General features: G+C 36.7%; 1 protein-coding gene and 1 long non-coding RNA gene across 2 annotated transcripts; one reads left to right on the forward strand and one right to left on the reverse strand.

The window, feature by feature from the left end:
- Positions 1-610: 610 nt before the first annotated feature.
- Positions 611-9,419, reverse strand: LOC127618279 (transmembrane protein 39B-like). Its single transcript, XM_052090656.1, has 9 exons — positions 9,221-9,419; positions 7,592-7,788; positions 7,235-7,454; positions 6,929-7,012; positions 6,626-6,780; positions 4,577-4,916; positions 3,670-3,857; positions 1,058-1,178; positions 611-976 (listed from the first exon to the last, which is right to left on the reverse strand). The coding sequence occupies exons 2-9, from the start codon at positions 7,720-7,722 to the stop codon at positions 743-745; spliced, it is 1,473 nt and encodes a 490-aa protein (XP_051946616.1). The 5' UTR covers positions 7,723-7,788; positions 9,221-9,419; the 3' UTR covers positions 611-742.
- A 3,570-nt stretch (positions 9,420-12,989) lies between these two features.
- LOC127618306 (uncharacterized) lies at positions 12,990-17,994 on the forward strand. The gene is made up of 3 exons (XR_007967421.1): positions 12,990-13,248; positions 13,525-13,607; positions 13,689-17,994. It is a non-coding gene; the product is annotated as an uncharacterized LOC127618306 (long non-coding RNA).
- Positions 17,995-18,045: the final 51 nt, after the last annotated feature.

Below are 18,045 nucleotides of genomic sequence, written 5' to 3' on the forward strand. Positions count from 1 at the left end.
CTATAAAAACTCTGCCAGTACAGTAAGACAGAATATACATATTAAAAATGCATTCTATGAAAAACCTAAATATCTTATGCAGTGTTGTTTCTAACACAAGATAAATATAACTGATCTTGTTTTAAGGATTTTTAGATATTTTTACAGCAAAATAATAAAAAAAAATATTATCAAGAACATGATTTTTGCCCTAATATCAAAGATCTTACTTAGAAAAAAGCAATTATGATCTAAAGTGAATTTTCTTGATTAAAAAAATATGATCGTACCTGGTAACATGTGTATGTTAAATGGCTAGAAATAGCATTTTAGCTTAGCGTAACAATTTACACAAGGTTTACTTCTATTTCTTCTGCTCCAAACTTACATCTCTGTCTGCTCGTATGAATGTAACACATCATAAGAAAGTGGTTCACCTCTGTTCAAATGCAATTTGGATCACATCATTTATATGTATACATGTCTTTCATCTGAATGGACTAAATACATGTTTTCCGTTACTCCCCAACCTTGTGTGACCAGGACAGATGGAGTCAGACACCTGTAATGATAACTGTGGTGCATATAAAAACCAGCACAGAGGAACATACATAGTACAAAAATATGTTTCCTTTTTATTTCATGGAAAGTCAGAACATAAACAGACAAAAATAAAAAAAAATAAAAACTTGTAGAAAAAAATAAACAGCTCTCATGCATGTTTTCTGCTCATCTGTGATGACAGGCAATAATTTATCCTTGCCTAACTGACTTTCTGATTGGTGGCACTGGCTGAATACGAGTAGGCCTTTCCCAGAACTATTCTGTCTCTGAGTAGTTTGAAGAAGGCATAATAATTACTGAATAATATTAGAGCTAATGATATCGTCTGATGCCATTTCTCTGAACACATCAGTGAATATAGCTGGTAGAATATCATTGCACCCTCCAGGATAATGAGAATGTTCAATATTCGAAGAGGTTTGTTGAAGAAAAACTGGAAGGAGAGAGAAAATAAGATCAGTGGTCATTGCCATGTTATTACCAAGAATACATCACGCTTAAGGTTAATACTTACATAGAAGCGATAATGTGAGACATCTGAGGGAACTGCTACATTATAATGGCCCATGGCCTTAAAAACATTTTTATTGTGTTTGACCAAAACGCCCTGTGGCCACATGTACTCTTCTGTCCATCTGTAGAAACCAGAGAAAGAGAAAGGAAGAGATTACACTAAACAGAGTTAAAGAAAGTACTAAAACTAGAATTCGCACACACACACTGGAAGTTCGTCCTTCGTTTTCGAAGAAGACCAACTTCGTCACCATCGTAGAGTAGGGAAGGGAAGATATGTTCATTGATTGACACACACACACACACACACACACACACACACACACACACACACGTCTAGGGCTGTTACAGAGACATGTGCAATATCTCTCAGGTAATATGGACATTTTGTGCGTGGCATTAAAATAATAATTAGAGCTCCTTTCTCCTACTTGCATTTCAAAGGCAACCGGTGTTTCCCAACCAGTGTGCTGAGAAAGAATATAAAATTCCATAATATATATATATATATATATATATATACATATACATACACAGTACTGTGCAAAAGTCTTAGGCACATAAGATGTTTCACAAAAGCATTTGTCTTAAGATGGTTATTTATATATTCAGCTTTAGTGTGTCAATAGTAAATATAAATGTTAGGCTCCCAAATATTACTTTTGCAAATAGAAAAGATTAGAATAGAAGAACCTGCAACAGATGTCATGGCCCCCACAGAACCCCCCACAGAACATCGAGTCAATCTGAGATTACATAAATAGACAGACGCAATTGAGACGATGGAGAATTTGCCACAGTTCTTCTAAGAAGCTTGGAACATCCTATCTGCCAACAACTAAGAAAAACAGTGTCCAGTTGTACCTAGGAGAATTGGGGCTGTTTTAAAGGCAATAGTGGTCACACCAAATATTGATTTAGCTAATATATATATATATATATATATATATATATATATATATATATATATATATATATATACACACACACTCACCTAAAGGATTATTAGGAACACCTGTTCAATTTCTCATTAATGCAATTATCTAATCAACCAATCACATGGCAGTTGCTTCAATGCATTTAGGGGTGTGGTCCTGGTCAAGACAATCTCCTGAACTCCAAACTGAATGTCAGAATGGGAAAGAAAGGTGATTTAAGCAATTTTGAGCGTGGCATGGTTGTTGGTGCCAGACGGGCCGGTCTGAGTATTTCACAATCTGCTCAGTTACTGGGATTTTCACGCACAACCATTTCTAGGGTTTACAAAGAATGGTGTGAAAAGGAAAAACATCCAGTATGCGGCAGTCCTGTGGGCTGAAAATGCCTTGTTGATGCTAGAGGTCAGAGGAGAATGGGCCGACTGATTTAAGCTGATAGAAGAGCAACTTTGCCTGAAATAACCACTCGTTACAACCGAGGTATGCAGCAAAGCATTTGTGAAGCCACAACACGCACAACCTTGAGGCGGATGGGCTACAACAGCAGAAGACCCCACCGGGTACCACTCATCTCCACTACAAATAGGAAAAAGAGGCTACAATTTGCAAGAGCTCACCAAAATTGGACAGTTGAAGACTGGAAAAATGTTGCCTGGTCTGATGAGTCTCGATTTCTGTTGAGACATTCAGATGGTAGAGTCAGAATTTGGCGTAAACAGAATGAGAACATGGATCCATCATGCCTTGTTAACACTGTGCAGGCTGGTGGTGGTGGTGGTGTAATGGTGTGGGGGATGTTTTCTTGGCACACTTTAGGGCCCTTAGTGCCAATTGGGCATCGTTTAAATGCCACGGTCTACCTGAGCATTGTTTCTGACCATGTCCATCGCTTTATGGCCACCATGTACCCATCCTCTGATGGCTACTTCCAGCAGTCACCATGTCACAAATCTCGAATCATTTCAAATTGGTTTCTTGAACATGACAATGAGTTCACTGTACTAAAATGGCCCCACAGTCACCAGATCTCAACCCAATAGAGCATCTTTCATGTGGAAGCATCATGTGCATCATGTGGTGGAACGGGAGCTTCGTGCCCTGGATGTGCATCCCACAAATCTCCATCAACTGCAAGATGCTATCCTATCAATATGGGCCAACATTTCTAAAGAATGCTTTCAGCACCTTGTTGAATCAATGCCACGTAGAATTAAGGCAGTTCTGAAGGCGAAAGGGGGTCAAACACAGTATTAGTATGGTGTTCCTAATAATCCTTTAGGTGAGTGGTGTATATATATATATATATATATATATATATATATATATATATCTATATATATATAATTATTTTTTTATTTTTTTATTATTATTGTTTTTTTTTGCTGTGGCATTGCAAGAATGAATTTTTAAAATGTTTTGTATTTGAAAAGACACAAATTTAGCACACCCAATTAGCACTCTTGTCACATGTGACCTCATTATACAGCATAGCACATAATGAGTAAACAAGCTACTAAGACAGACAGAAAATATTATTATTTAAAATATTCAAAAAAGTTATTGAAAAGGAAAACTATTGACGATGCAAAATCTTGCAAAACACCCACATAAACTACTCATATACTCATATAAATTCACTACAACCCTATCAATGAACCCCCTTAGTAAGACGTACATGTGCTGGAGGACGTTCGAGCAGAGGGAGGGGTCCACTTTCTGCCAGCAGCCCAGATGAGCTGCAGCTTTGTGGAGCAGATCGCAGTAACGTGAAGGCAGAAGGTGCCGCATCAGAATTACAGATGTACTGACTGACGACAGAATGAACAGCTCACAAGACCAGCGTTTATCTACATACTGTGTACTCTATACAAAAACAGAGAGAGGTGTAAAATAAAAATTAATGTAAATGAAAAATCTTCAGGCCTAAGACTAGTGTTCTGAGCTAGGGTTTACACCATAACAAATATGACATTTTCTTTAAAGCTCACAATCATAGGCAATTGCAATAACACTTTTTCATATTTTAATAGTTATTTCTAATGTATATAATACATTTCTTTTTTTGTGGCAGCTTGCATGGAAAAAGAATTGAGCTGTCTCTGTCCAACAAAGAATATGTTAACAGAAGATCACATAAAACTACATTAATCGGTAGCACAACAGAGCAACAGACATTCTTAGCCATGACGATCGAAACAAAGCTTTGCATTATGAAAGGATAGGATGAGTCACAAAAATAATATATGGACAAAAATAATTTACAAGTGCTTTTTTATATGCTAAGAATGAATTGTGTCTTTTAACTTCAGAGTAACACCATGTCCATACCAGATGCAACCTGTGAAAAAAGCCATCTCTCAGTGAAGACAGACAAATTACATGATAATAGAAACATATCCCCATTGTGACATGCCTTGCTAGGACACAGTGTAAGCCAAACCAGTCTGAATTTACTGACATATTATACAGGAACACCTGTATCATTCATTAACTGACCTACACCAGCACGGTCTGTCCAGATAATGTTTGCGTTTACACATATTCTTGTAAATTTATAAAAGACCAGATGTTAATCCACTCACTTTGACAAACCAAACGGGCACGAATGCTACGTAGTAGGCGCTGAGCATGGAGCTAACCAACACCTCCTTCATCCTCCAGTTGAAGTCCATTTTCAGGTACTCTACCTCTTTGCGGATGAGGTCAGGAGAGAGACAGCAGGCATGGGTGGGCATGGGCTGAACACTGTACAGTTGACTGGTGTGCTGTTTCCATGTTTCCTTTAAGACTGAGAAATAGTCCCGCCCCCCATGTCCCAAACTCCCAGACACCTCTTTAGAACTCACAGCACTTAATGGGGACATGGACCCAGCCTTCCGAAAATCACAGCTGAGTCTGAAAAAGGAGATATACATTCCGAACCTGAGGGGAAAAAGACAGATGAAGGTGTACATAAATATGTGTGTTTGCAAGGGTTATTAAAATACAATTAGAAAACAAAGAGTTCTGACTCTAAATTCTGATTGGATAAGCTTTTTCATATTGCAGTTTTTGTGGCATAATTGCTTTAATTCAGTGTTTTATAAAGCAGTAAGACACTGTAAGTGATTTTATCACAGTTATTAATTAAACTTCTTTATATATATTTCCTAGTATTTTATTCTAAGCCTAATACATTTTACAACAAAATGTATTATTACAGAGTTTATGCTGATTTAATAGGTGACAGCCTTATTTATTTAGAAATCCATTTTCATAAACTGATTAAAGTATTTTAAATAAAGCTACAACACTGTGTGCACGACTGCTGTATGCATTTTTTATTTCCCTATTGATTTGTTACTAATAGCCCATAATAAACATGCAAAAAATAATATTTAGCAAATAATAGCAAATCGTTTTCCTAAAAATGTATGTTCTCATATGGGGACAGCAGGACTAAGTTGTGAAATGTTTTTTTTTTTTTTACAAGGAGTGTTGGATATTCATGTTTTTAAATGTTATAGACATACCAGATGATTTGCTGTAAAGCTGCTTTGGAAAAAGAACAAATAAAAAACTAAACAAATAAAAATGATTTGACTTGAATTGACTTTTATGTTACAATGGGTTTTTTTTTCTACTTTGGCAACAAAATCTCAATGTTCTTTCTTTGCACTGTCAAAAAAACACATGATAGTCAGTGCTGAAGCATTTTGCCAATCAGAAATTATCCTAATTAATTCTGAATCAAAGTAATTACCAGCATCATCCAATAACTGCCAACCATGTTAAGCATTACAAATTCTTAATCTAAGTACTGATTTTCATTGTCCCATGTCTGCCAAACATGTTTAGTGTTCCAAACATCATCTGCAGCCTGAACTTTTGGTCAGATGTTAGAAGTGAATGCACAAAAGGCATTTCCTGCATAGGAAAGCAATAGGATGCTCCCTTGCTCCCCATTTAGTTAATGACTTAACCTCCAGTGTGCTGTCTGTCTGCACTGGTCTCAGAACAGTTTGAAATGCATCTTATTTTCACGCTAACTCCATATAAACATCTAAAAGTAAAACATAACAGATATTATTAAATCAATAGATTCTCAATGTGATAATGCACAGTGAATACAGGATTTCTAAGAGAAAATAGCACTATAATCCACGTCAGTGGTCATTAAATTTAACAGCATGCAATTTCGCGATAAATCGCTCAAATTCTTAAAATGGCATATCGGACGAAACTAGAGGCTCTAATCTTTTGACTCAAAAAGATTTCAATGTTACAGCTTAATTAGGTGTTTAACCAGATGTAGTTTTGATGGCGTTTCTCCCAAAGACAAACTTTGCTGAGATCGGCACAGTGTTGTTTTGTCACATGACTAGTCAAAAGTTTAACCCTTTACTGACAGCCAAAAGTGACCTGAACTGAGATCAGTCAGTTTAAATTAAATTATGCATAGTGTTTAACGAAGACAAAACACACAGTCCATGCACAAGGACATGAGGTCGCAGATTTCTGACCCTGATGTACAGTATTCCAGTAGCAGAGTGTGTGGATGTGTGTGCATGCATTACTACAGCAATAATACAGTAGAATTAGAGCAGTGGTTGTTAAGTATTGAGTTAAGCCATGTGTTAAGTATTACTTACGGATAGCAGAGGAAAAGGAGGCTGAGTATAGAATATGTCTTGAAGAGATAAATAAGTGAACGACACAAACTCCACCCTGCAAGAGTTAGGACAGCAAAACGTGCCGTCACCAGGAAGACAGAATGTGGGAAGGACAACTTCCCACTTTGTGATGCCTTGAGAGGGATGGACAAAGAGAAAGACAGAGATCAACAGAGAGAGTGCACTACTCAATAATTCTCAAGGCATCTACTCAACTCGAAGAGCTATTCAAATGACATGCACAAAAATGTGGATACAGAGCTAAGAGATAATGCACATTACCTCTTTTACAATGGCAGCAATTAGCCTGCGTGCCAGCACTATGACGGTGAATACCAACATATTATAGTCAATGAGGTGGAAGTTCTGTGGAGATGAAGAAATGCATGTTTAATATCAACATTTTGAACTGACAAATTTCATAAATTCGGTTTTTCTTTTATGCACCTACCTAAGGAAAAGTATGTTGGCAGTCAATACATAATGGTAGCAAGAAGTTGCATCAACAGTATTGGCTAAAAAATTAGGTTGTTGTAACGCACAGAATACAATGGAGATTAATTTTAAACCCTGTGAAACACTACTCACCAGAGAGGTATGTGAAGGTGGGTGTGAAGGGGGGTACCACCACACGGTTTTATAGATGTTGATATAATGCACAAACAGAGCTGTGAGATGGCACACAAACAGGTGGAGCTCAAACAGGACGTTTCTGTCCATGGAGAGTTCCGGAATTTTACTGTGCTTCAGTGGCACCACCGTCTGAGTGGCCAATGGAGGGCTGGACATTCCCGTTCCGGATCCATTCCTGATGATTGTAAAGATTTTAAAATCATGCTTTCAATGTTACATTGTTATATTAGAGGACCTTCAACAGAACTTCAGTGTATTATGTGAAGCATCATCCTTCAGTTGTTGCATACACAGATTTCACGCCGCCCTCACCTGGTCCGTGACCTCACACCTGTAACAGGTGAGCTGGTGGAGTGGTTGGCATTGCCAACAGAGCCTGTCTCACTGTTGAGCGGAGAACGACAATACGTTGTTCTATTTGTTCCTCTTCTTCCTCCGGCCATTCCAGATTTTCTCTCCCTCCTCTCGCAGTTCCTTCAAACTTCTAGTTTGTTACACTGTAGACACTTCTGGAAAAATCCCAACATTTAATTTAAGATTAAGATCATAGGAATCTGAAGTGATTCCTGTGATCTGCGACCGTGTGACATAACAAAAAATTTGATCTAAACTAAATCACCTTTTCCAGTAGTTCTACATAAAATATGTTGTTAAGACATTCTAAATTGGTGTTTTATTATACAAGAGTTAATTAATCAAGTTCATCTTCTAAACATGGTTTTTGCATGTCAATTATACCTTCCATGTAATTAAATTATTATTATGCATCTTTGTTTACTGTTAGCTAACATGATAGCACACAGACAATGTGAAAAGGATTTGTTTCATTCTGTAGCCAATATTCGTAACTATACAGAGGACACCACGACAGAACATACGCTTGGTATAGCATACTATTATTTCAGCAGCATGCAGTGTATAAACAGTGTGCAAGGTATGCACATTTTCAGTATGCTTGAAATACATGGATGACCTGCTATGACGCTTCATTTGTCATAATGATAAGTATCTTTTTGTAAGTGTTTGAATAGGTTTTTAAAGAAAACATATTTGTTATTACATACAGGACACACTCCTCGCATGTCTGCAGACCAAGAAACCTGTTCCTAAACTCACTGAAATTACTGATTGTCTTTTCTTCTTCAAGTCTTATTTTTTATATGTAGGCTACTTTCACTTATGCCCTATAGGCTCAGTTGATTGCTTCAGATCCTCGACACATTGTAAAACCTTTTATAGCTTTTATAGCTGTCAAGTCAGTGAGAAGACGCTTGCAGTCACAAAGTGTGAATACAGAAGACTCAGAGATACAATCTACTGAGCATTAACTGATGATATGAAGACTTGATTTATAACCTGAAGGAGTCAACACAGATTGAATCAAACCGGTTTGCATTGCATTATCAGATCTTGTAAATTACCATTGAAGAGCTCAAGGCATTAGTAGATTGCAAAAACAAACGACTGTAATAGATCAATGACCACTGGTCTCATGTGTGCCAGATGAAAGCACAGCACATTTAACAAGGAAGAGCCACATGCATGCAGCACTACTAAATTAAAGGTTGCCAATTCACGTCCAACAGAGAACTCACTGTCTGAAGTCAAAACAATGCATCTGTATTAAAGCATTCTGTTTACATACTCGTTTATTTAAACATGAATAATGCTACCTGGCCGCCCGGGGGCTATGTTGAGCTTTGCAGCCTTTCCTATATTTATACACAACATTTGCGGAAGCGTTGCGTTATAAACATGTAGATTATATTGACATATTGTTGCTTTTTTGTTTATGAAACCAAACTGTATTAAACAGAAACAAGCTCTTGTTAAATCTTGCCGCCTAAAGCAGTGAATGCATGCTTGGATATAAGACTGCGGCCTAGTGCGTTTACATTTGCACCTAGTCTAATTTCAAGAAATCACAAAAAATTATCTTACCAGTTTAAACCGCGAGGTTTAGTCCAGATAAGGCGACTATAGGACTGACGTTGAAATGCACTCAGTATTGGGGTAGGGAAGAAATTACTTAGGAATGTGAATGTTTTGTTGCATTTCTGACAGTAAACGAGGAGGTCTCATTCTGTTGATGTTGTACCGCACAGGCGCACGCACGCTTAGAGCTCGCGGGGGCGGAGGCAATCGTCTGTGCGTGGTTTCGTCTTGAGTTGAATGTGAGTGAGATCGAAGCACATCATGTGGTTGCGCCTCAGGCACGTACATGAAGTTACACAAAACCAGTTTCGAAAGGTTATTGCATGGAGTGTTTCTATTCACATTTATTGAACTCAAATGCAATGTGTACTTTATGCATGTTATTTGTCCTATCCAATGGTGGTAGGCTGTATTTTCTCGACCTTTATAAACTGAGACAAAACTATTTATAAAACATATAAACGGTTTTAAAAGTATGTATAGGCTTAAGCGGATGCAACAGAATTAGACAACCCCAAAAAGGACACTTAGTAGGCCTACACTAAATTTATTTTCTTGGTTGTATAAACTATTATTATAATTGCGTTTTTAGATATTTATTACGTTTTAGATATTTGCATTACACACGTTGTGTAACTCATTCATTCATGTATCCTCATTTCTATGCAAACCCACAAAAATATCCAGTGATGGGCAGTAGTACCAGTAGCTTATAGGCTACATTTCTGAGTAGCGAGGCGGTAGTTTCGCTAGTTTTTAAATCGAGTAGCTTTTCAGTAGCGAAGCTATATTTTTGACTATGTAGTTAGTGTTTGCCATCACCAGTTTTGAATCAAAACTAAAGATGTCCGATCACAAATGAATCGTTTATCTGAGTCGGATCATTCAAATGAATTGGTCACACGTGTTAGAAAAGGCTGTTCGCGATTCAGTCTGAATGACTCAGAAAGCTTGCGCTCGAGCTGCTGAATCATTTGTACACTCTCTCACTTGCAAATAATCTAATGGAATATTTTATAGCACAGATAATAAAGACAACGCTGGTTGTAGTAGATCTACAATCAATGTAAACGAAACCTGCAAATGCGTCCAATTGTTTGCCAGTGATGAATAAGGTCTATGTAAAGTTCAGCACGTTTGCAGCTTGTAAACGAATTCTGCAGGTAAACAAATTTTCAAACAATAAGAGTACCAAAACACGTATTAGCCTACACGAAAACGCATTTAAAAAAAAGTACCATGGCATTACCATAGTTTGGTCATGTACCATTACCTGGACGCACTTTGTTAATACAATGGTAGGCTATATACCATGGTATTTAGGCTATTTAATTACCTTAAAGCACCATGCAAATACAGATTGGTACATACATATGGTAGTTGTATATCAAAGTACCATGGTATTACCATCTGATATCATCAGAAATCACTTTGTTGTTATTGCAGATGTGCTCTGACACACACACACACACACACACAGAAATGTGGCCTCTGATGATATATCTGATGAACACATGGGTTTGTATAAGTAGCATGTCTATATATGAAATTACATGTTTGTGTGTGTGTGGTTTTTTTATGTGCACATACCGTATTGCACCGTATACTTGTATTGCACGTAACTGTAATATACTGTAACAAGGCTTTGATAAACATCATGTGAATAAGTATTTCTAATTTTTCTGTTGAGTTGTTTGTAGCTTAGCTTGCTAAATTTTTTGAGAAGCTTGCCCAACACTGAAAATTGCCATTCACCAGTTCACCAGTAAATGAGTAATCTCATTTCAACAGTAGCCTAACACAAACTGAAAGGTTTCACAAACAAGAATCACACAGATAAAACCTCTGTATATTTTATTTAATAATACAGATCTTAAGATTGATTTGGAAACCCTTTCAAATATTAAAACAAAGAAACCTTGATTTATAAAACTGTGAAACTTCTGAAGTTTTATCTTTTTTATTATTTTATTTAAATTTGTATTCTCTATACAGGTGTATTATGCATTTGCTCTCTTTATGTCTTTATATATATTGTTAAAGGAATAGTTCACCCAAAAAGGACAAATTATCTAATAATTTATATTTCAATATTGAAGTCTTTTTTACCATAAATTTCCAGCTTTGACCAGCCCTGACCAGAAGGTGGCAATATGCACAAAGAATGTGAATTGCCAAAAAAAAAAAGAAGAATGTGGTAATGAAAGCTGAGAATTTATAGTTAAAAAGGGCTTAAACATTGATCTTTGATTTTCTCACCCACACCTACAATATTGCTTCTAAAGATATGGATTTAAACCGAGTCATATGCATTACTTTTATCCTGCCATTATATGCTTTTTAGAACTTCAAAATTCTGGTCACCATTCTCTTGCAACTACAGGCTTGAGATATTCTTCTAAAACTTCTTTGTTTGTGTTCTCCAGGAGAAATAAAGTAATTCACATCTGAGATGGCTTGAGGGTGAGTAAATAATTAGGTCATTTTCATTTTTGGGTGAACAATTTCTTTAACGGTCTACAAGTAACAAAAAACGAAAGGGGTGGTGTTCTTCTTCTTCTTCTTCTGTTGTTGTTTTATGGAGGTTGGCAATCCAACATAAATGGTGCATTCCAGCCACCTACAGGATTGGAGTGTGGAGCGCTAAATGGTTGGAAAGTTGGATAAAGGGGAGAGGCAAAAAAAAAAAAACACCTATCTTATATTATATTAATCAATCTTGTATCTTTTAAGAAATTAAATAATTCTTGATAAATTCTTGATTGCTTTGGGCCATTTCCTAGCAAAACCTGAAGAGATACGTCATTTACTCCCAAAGATCTTAAAGCTTCAGTTAGATGTAATCTTGCTCTTTCATAAGCATCACATTTTATAATTACATGTTCTACAGATTCTTCTAGACCACATTTATCACATTTACCATTCTCATGTTTCCCTATTCTATACAAACACTTATTTAATGCACAATGTCCAATACGCATTCTAGAAATTAAAACATCCTCTTTCCTGTTTCCAAATTTTCTTCTTTCAAGACAACTATTTTTTGAATATGATGCAAGTGTCTTCCTTTAATTCCACTGTCCCATTCTTTCTGCCATATCTTTCTTATTTCATTCGCTATAATTCCTTTAACTTCCGTTTTACTTAATGATAGCCTACTTTTATGTCAATTTGAGAATGATTCAAAGCCTGTTTAGCCAGATGGTCTGGCCCCTCGTTTCCTTTAACACCCACATGTGATGGTACCCACAAAAAATTTACAATAAGCACAGATTGTTTTATTCTAAATAGACTCTGCATCACTTCATAAATCAAATCTTGTCTTGCTACTGATATGCCACTTGACAAGCTATTGATAGCTGAAAGTGAATCTGTGCATATCACTGACCTTGTAGGTTGTATTTCCTCAGGCCATTGAAGTGCTAGGAATATTGCTATTAATTCAGAAGTAAATACCATCCTCTTTGAAATTTTAACTTTAAAAAGAGGTATGTAAACTGCTGCGGTAAATCCAGAATCTGGGTCCTTTGATCCATCTGTATAAAATTGCACTGCATTACAATATGTTTGATCAATATATTGTTGTACTGTTACACTTTCCAACACATTTCTTTCCTTGTTATGCTTCTCTTCATACAACTGTATGTCCACTAGAGGCATAGGGAAAAGCCACGGAGGTATTGCTGACATAGCCACAGAAGGGGAACTGTTGATATCACTAACTAAGGGGTTGTGTTGCTTTGCTGACAGATTGCTTGGTGACCAATCAGAGCGCAGACTCTGATGCGTACGCGTGCGCACCGGAAGAGCGCCGCCGCAGCCGCACCAACAACAACATTCTGGAGCGAAATGGCGTAGCGCGCCATCCACCGTCACAGCGCAACGGGGCCAGGCTCACCGAGTCTCCGAGTCTCCGAGCCTCCGAGCCTCCGAGCCTGGCCGGCCGTTCTCCCGTCAATAAGAAAGCTGATAATGCCTTTGGGACACCGTTACAGTTTTCCTTCTTCCAGGCCCGCACCAGATGAGGAGAAACGGTAGGTGCATAAACAGTGTTGACTTGTACAGCTGTCGTCCCTGTCTTTGTCTAATCTTTGTGTGGCATTTTCGCATTCCAGCACTTGCGTCACGTCATCACTGCGGTGCACATCATTTGATCATGCATTAATATTCATTCAGATCGTTTTTTATTGTTATTTCAAGCCACTTACTGTCTACTATGCAGGTAATCTCTGTGTGCTAGAACTTTTGGCTAATATCAGAATGCAGACCTTAATGAACTTGCAGCGATATGTTTTATCTTATTTACACAGTACCCCTCCTATTCCATTTCAAGAAGTGAAAATGTCACAACATGTTTAATCTGAACATAAGAACATGACGAACTCATGACCAGGTAGGTCAGTTTGTGCATTGGAAATAGCACAAGATACTTCCTTGCTTTATCTGATTTGTTTCAAATGTCCTTTCTGTGCAGATAAGAGATCATGCTGTCGTGGTTCTTTAAACTACCTTCTATCCATCCTGATTCTCTGCCCTTCCTTCAGCATTATGTCAGGGAAGTGTTCAGTCAACACACCAAATGTCATTGGTCTATGAATATATAATCTCTGCACTTTGAAGAATTCTGATATTAACGAGAGAATCTAAAGAAAACATATGTGTCCAAACAAGTCCATAATTGTGCCACAGTCTGCCCCAGAGCAATTATCTGGTCATTTTTGGTATTTAACAAATCAATGTTAATCCAATAAAGTATTTATATGGTTGCAGGTTGTGTTAGCAGGAAGTGAAAATGGAGTTAGGGACAGAGAATATATAGAGAGCACTTGCTTTGCAGGTACAATGTTTGTATGTTAAAAAGCCAAATCATGGACGCAACCTGCATTTCAGCTGAAGTAGCTTCACCCAACTGTTTTAGTTCCTGCAGATTAAGTGCCTAGACATTGTTGTGTCTCGAGAGTCTATTGCTATGTCTTTGCACTAACCCCTAAGCACTGCTTGGTCATTTTGTCTTTGAAATCGACAGTAAACTGTAGACAAATAGCTGTTCTCCTAATTCAGAACTCATAATGGTGCTTCAGCAAAATCACGAACCATAGTTTCATGTACTTTATGAACTTTTCATGTACTGACAAACCAAGACAGACAGGCTCGCTGACATAACACAAGCATACTTTATAAAATCCACCATTTACCTTTCTATTGGGGGTGAGATGCTAATAAGATGCAAGAGATGATGAAATAAAGATATTTAACTACCTCAGATGAGTAAAGTTACCACAGCTCAGATCCACACAGCAAGCAATCTAATATTCAGAAAGTTCACATGTTTTTCTAGCTATATTACATAAAAATACCAGTTCTTGTATGTCTAATGGTTTGGTAATCTGATGCCCGTAGACCTTATTCACGCTAGCGCCATCTTTGATTTTTAATGGGTATGACAACGAGGCTGTAAGGGATAGACTCACTGTCACTTCAATGGCACGAATGGTATAAAGCTCCTAGATCAGATTTCCACAACTCATGTTGTCTGGAGTTCTTTGTATACTGAATGTTCTTGGACAGATATTTATAGTCCAAAAACACTTTAAACTGCAGTACAGCCCATTGAAGAGACTGTAAGTCTATCCCGCACAGCCTTCTTGTCATTCCCATTAAAAATTAAAGATGGCGCTAGCGTGAACAAGGTCTTTTTGTGTGAGTTTTTTATTTTTTTATTTGTAATTTATTTTTGTGTTAATGGTTTTACATATCACACTAACAGCATAGATACCTTATTGATCACTGGTTGAATATTTGTCCTGGGTTACAGTGTGGGTAAGCATTGCAAAACAGACATGTTTCCCATTTTCATCCAAATGGTAACGTACGTGAGTTTATCATCCTCAGTGCATAACATAAGGCCTGATGAAAGGGAGTTGAACAGTTAGATAATAGTCACAATGTGTTACAATAAAGATGCACGTCTTAAATCAGACACCTTAAAAAGAATAAGGGTCTGTTCAAACTGATTATGCTGTTTTTAATTGTTTTTCTGTGTAAAACAAAGAAGGATGTCTGTGACAGGAGTGCCATGTTTTTAGATGCCATGACAAGTCAAAAAGAACTTCAACTTTTGTCTCGGGACACATAAGTTCTGTCCTATTTGTTGCATTGCATGCACAAAGCCCCTAAAATGGTCTTTGGGTATTTGACTCAGATTAGATTGTGCCTGGGCTACAGTGCACTGTCAAACATAATTCTGCACTGAAAGACATTTAAGCCCAGGACATGATGTGATCGGTGCTGTAAAAATGCGCCCAAATGTTTTCCTAATTAATATTTAGTTGTACAGTTGCTTCTATCAATGAATGATTGGATCCCATTATATGAGATGACTCTGAGGGTGATTCTTCGTTTATTTCCTTCTTGTTTTGAGATGAATATGTATATTGTACAAACAAGTGACAAGTTGTTCGCAAAAACAACAAAATCACCAATGTCTTCCATTAAATGATGTATAGTTTCATCTGCTTACTTTAGGATGGCGGGATTTGTAGTGCCAGCATTAAACATGGCCATGCATGTACGGTAGCGATGCTTGCTGAATTTAATAGTAGTGACATTCAATATATGCTATAAAGCTGTTTAGAAAACAAATAAGACAAAGATTTAGTTAGCATCCACCACAGATGCAGCATCCATACCTGATCGATTTGAGAGGTCAAGGTTTGTTCGAGGGAAGTTCTTTTTTATTTTCTGTTTAGTGAAGACAGTTGTATTCTTTGGGTAATCACCATTAGTTAATAATAACATCATGTAGCATCTTGAGAAAAATTGTGGTTGGTATTAACATGCAGCTAGCCATGCTGTAATACATTTTTATGTTTTTTTATGTCACAAGCACTGTGAGTTTGTCCTAGTCTGAACTGTGCAAAATTAAGTTCTGGGCCCAAAATGGTAGACTCAACTCAAAACGCTTAAACTCACCCTCATGTTGTTCCATACTTGTATGACTTTATATCTTCAGTAGAGCACAAAGTAGATGAATGTTAGCCTCAGCCAGCATTCAATTTATTTGCATTTTATTCCTTACAATGAAAGTGAATGGTGGCTGAAACTAACATTCTGCCTACAACAGTCATAAAGGTTGGGAACAATAATTAGGGCAAATAAATGATTTATATTAGTCTTTTTTTTAGATAAAAACTGTTCCCAGTAGAAAATATTACAGTTATAGTATAGAAAATCTACCTATGATACCAATGGTAATCATTTTTTATGGAAACAAAGTTTTAACTTTTTACAATCTTTTGCTAAAACAAGACATACTGATAGGATTTGAGCTGACAGTGTAGTAACCAGACACATAAGCGAATACAGTACTCTCCTTCTGATGAGAAAAATAACTAAGAACTGTGTTTGTAGAACTTATCTCATACCTCTAATATGGAATTCTCCATCATCGGGTAATGTTGTCTCAAACTAGAGCTGTAGAATATGCAAAGTAGCAGAAACTCTAGATTTTAAAGTAAAATGTAGGATAGTAAATGGCATGATGCAATTATCAAAGCATTGTAATGTAGATAAATACCTCAATGACTGGAATGCAAACTATATTTTAAATATACTCCGAGATATGCAAGCCATAATGTGTATTAAGTTCATCATTTAGGAGCAATAATCATTTTATGCATGAATTATAGTGTCAGAATAGTTCAGTGGTGTTTGTGAAATAGATATCTGTGGCATATTTGTGACTGTGGTAAGTGTTTGAAACAGAACATTACATTGCTCATACTGAACTATTTACAGTACACCTCTGAGTTGAGAAGATGTGAACTGGCTGTTAACAGCCTCATTTCATTACTCACTGACACCAAATTAAGTTGCGAAGGTAGCACTAAATGTCTTCGAATATACATTTTTAAAAATACCTTTTTATTTTGAACTGGTGAGAAAATAAATGGAAAATATATTTATATGCAAGGCCCATGCCCTTTTATTGGCTTTGGATGGCAACATACAAACCATTGTGGAATGCACATAAACTGTAAGATTATCTGCAGTTTATTTTCATTAAAAGCAATATAAGCAGCAAAATGCCGTTTGTGACACTCATTAAATTTTTTCCATGAATCCTAATTAAACAGGACACCACAACACATTTACAAAATTGAGAGGATTGTAGTGGAATGCATTGTGAAACTGTATGTTTTTTCATAGGAGTGCAAAAACATTCGCTAATGCATGGTGGATAAGAAATGTTTTGTGCTGCATGCAAGAATTATGCTTTGCTTAAACATATTTATGCAGAAATGTGATGAACAAAAATCCTTGAGTGGGCCATTGTTGTGATTTCATTTTCAAATGCATGAAATCCCAAAGGTTAAGTTTTGCTGTAAATTATTTACAGATAAATATATTACTTAATTACTTCTTATATGGTTTTGAATATTGTATGATGAAAATTTAATTGTAATGACTATGAAGAGGCAAAGTCAGATTCAGAAATTTTAGCAAAGCCTGATAATTGGAATTGGGATTGTTTTAACTGAAAAATATAGAAATATAATTTGGGTAGTTCTGATTCATGTTCACTGCAAATGATACAAACAAAAAACAAAGGTTTTACAGTGTGTGCTTTGTGGGCCTGTTGTGATTTGTGTTGCCGATTTTGCCTCTGAATGTGAAACTCTATTCTTGGTCTGATCTATGCACTACAAATGCGTCCCGCATGATTTTGTACAATACAAATGTCTGTATCAAAGTTTTAGCAATAAAAAAAGCAGCATGGTGCCAATCATAAAAGTGTAGTTTTCTTTCTGCTACGATCCTGGAGTAAAGGA

The sequence above is a fragment of the Xyrauchen texanus genome, chromosome 24 (assembly GCF_025860055.1).
Source record: "Xyrauchen texanus isolate HMW12.3.18 chromosome 24, RBS_HiC_50CHRs, whole genome shotgun sequence".
Lineage (NCBI taxonomy): Eukaryota > Metazoa > Chordata > Actinopteri > Cypriniformes > Catostomidae > Xyrauchen > Xyrauchen texanus.

What these genes read in the sequence shown, in the direction of transcription:
- LOC127618279 (XM_052090656.1), bottom strand. Translation starts at nt 7,722, where the DNA reads ATGGCCGGAGGAAGAAGAGGAACAAATAGAACAACGTATTGTCGTTCT. An exon ending in TGCCCGTTTGGTTTGTCAAA is followed by an intron (nt 3,858 to 4,576) that starts GTGAGTGGATTA and finishes GTTTTTGTATAG; the next exon opens with AGTACACAGTATGTAGATAA. An exon ending in TCTCACATTATCGCTTCTAT is followed by an intron (nt 977 to 1,057) that starts GTAAGTATTAAC and finishes CTCTCCTTCCAG; the next exon opens with TTTTTCTTCAACAAACCTCT.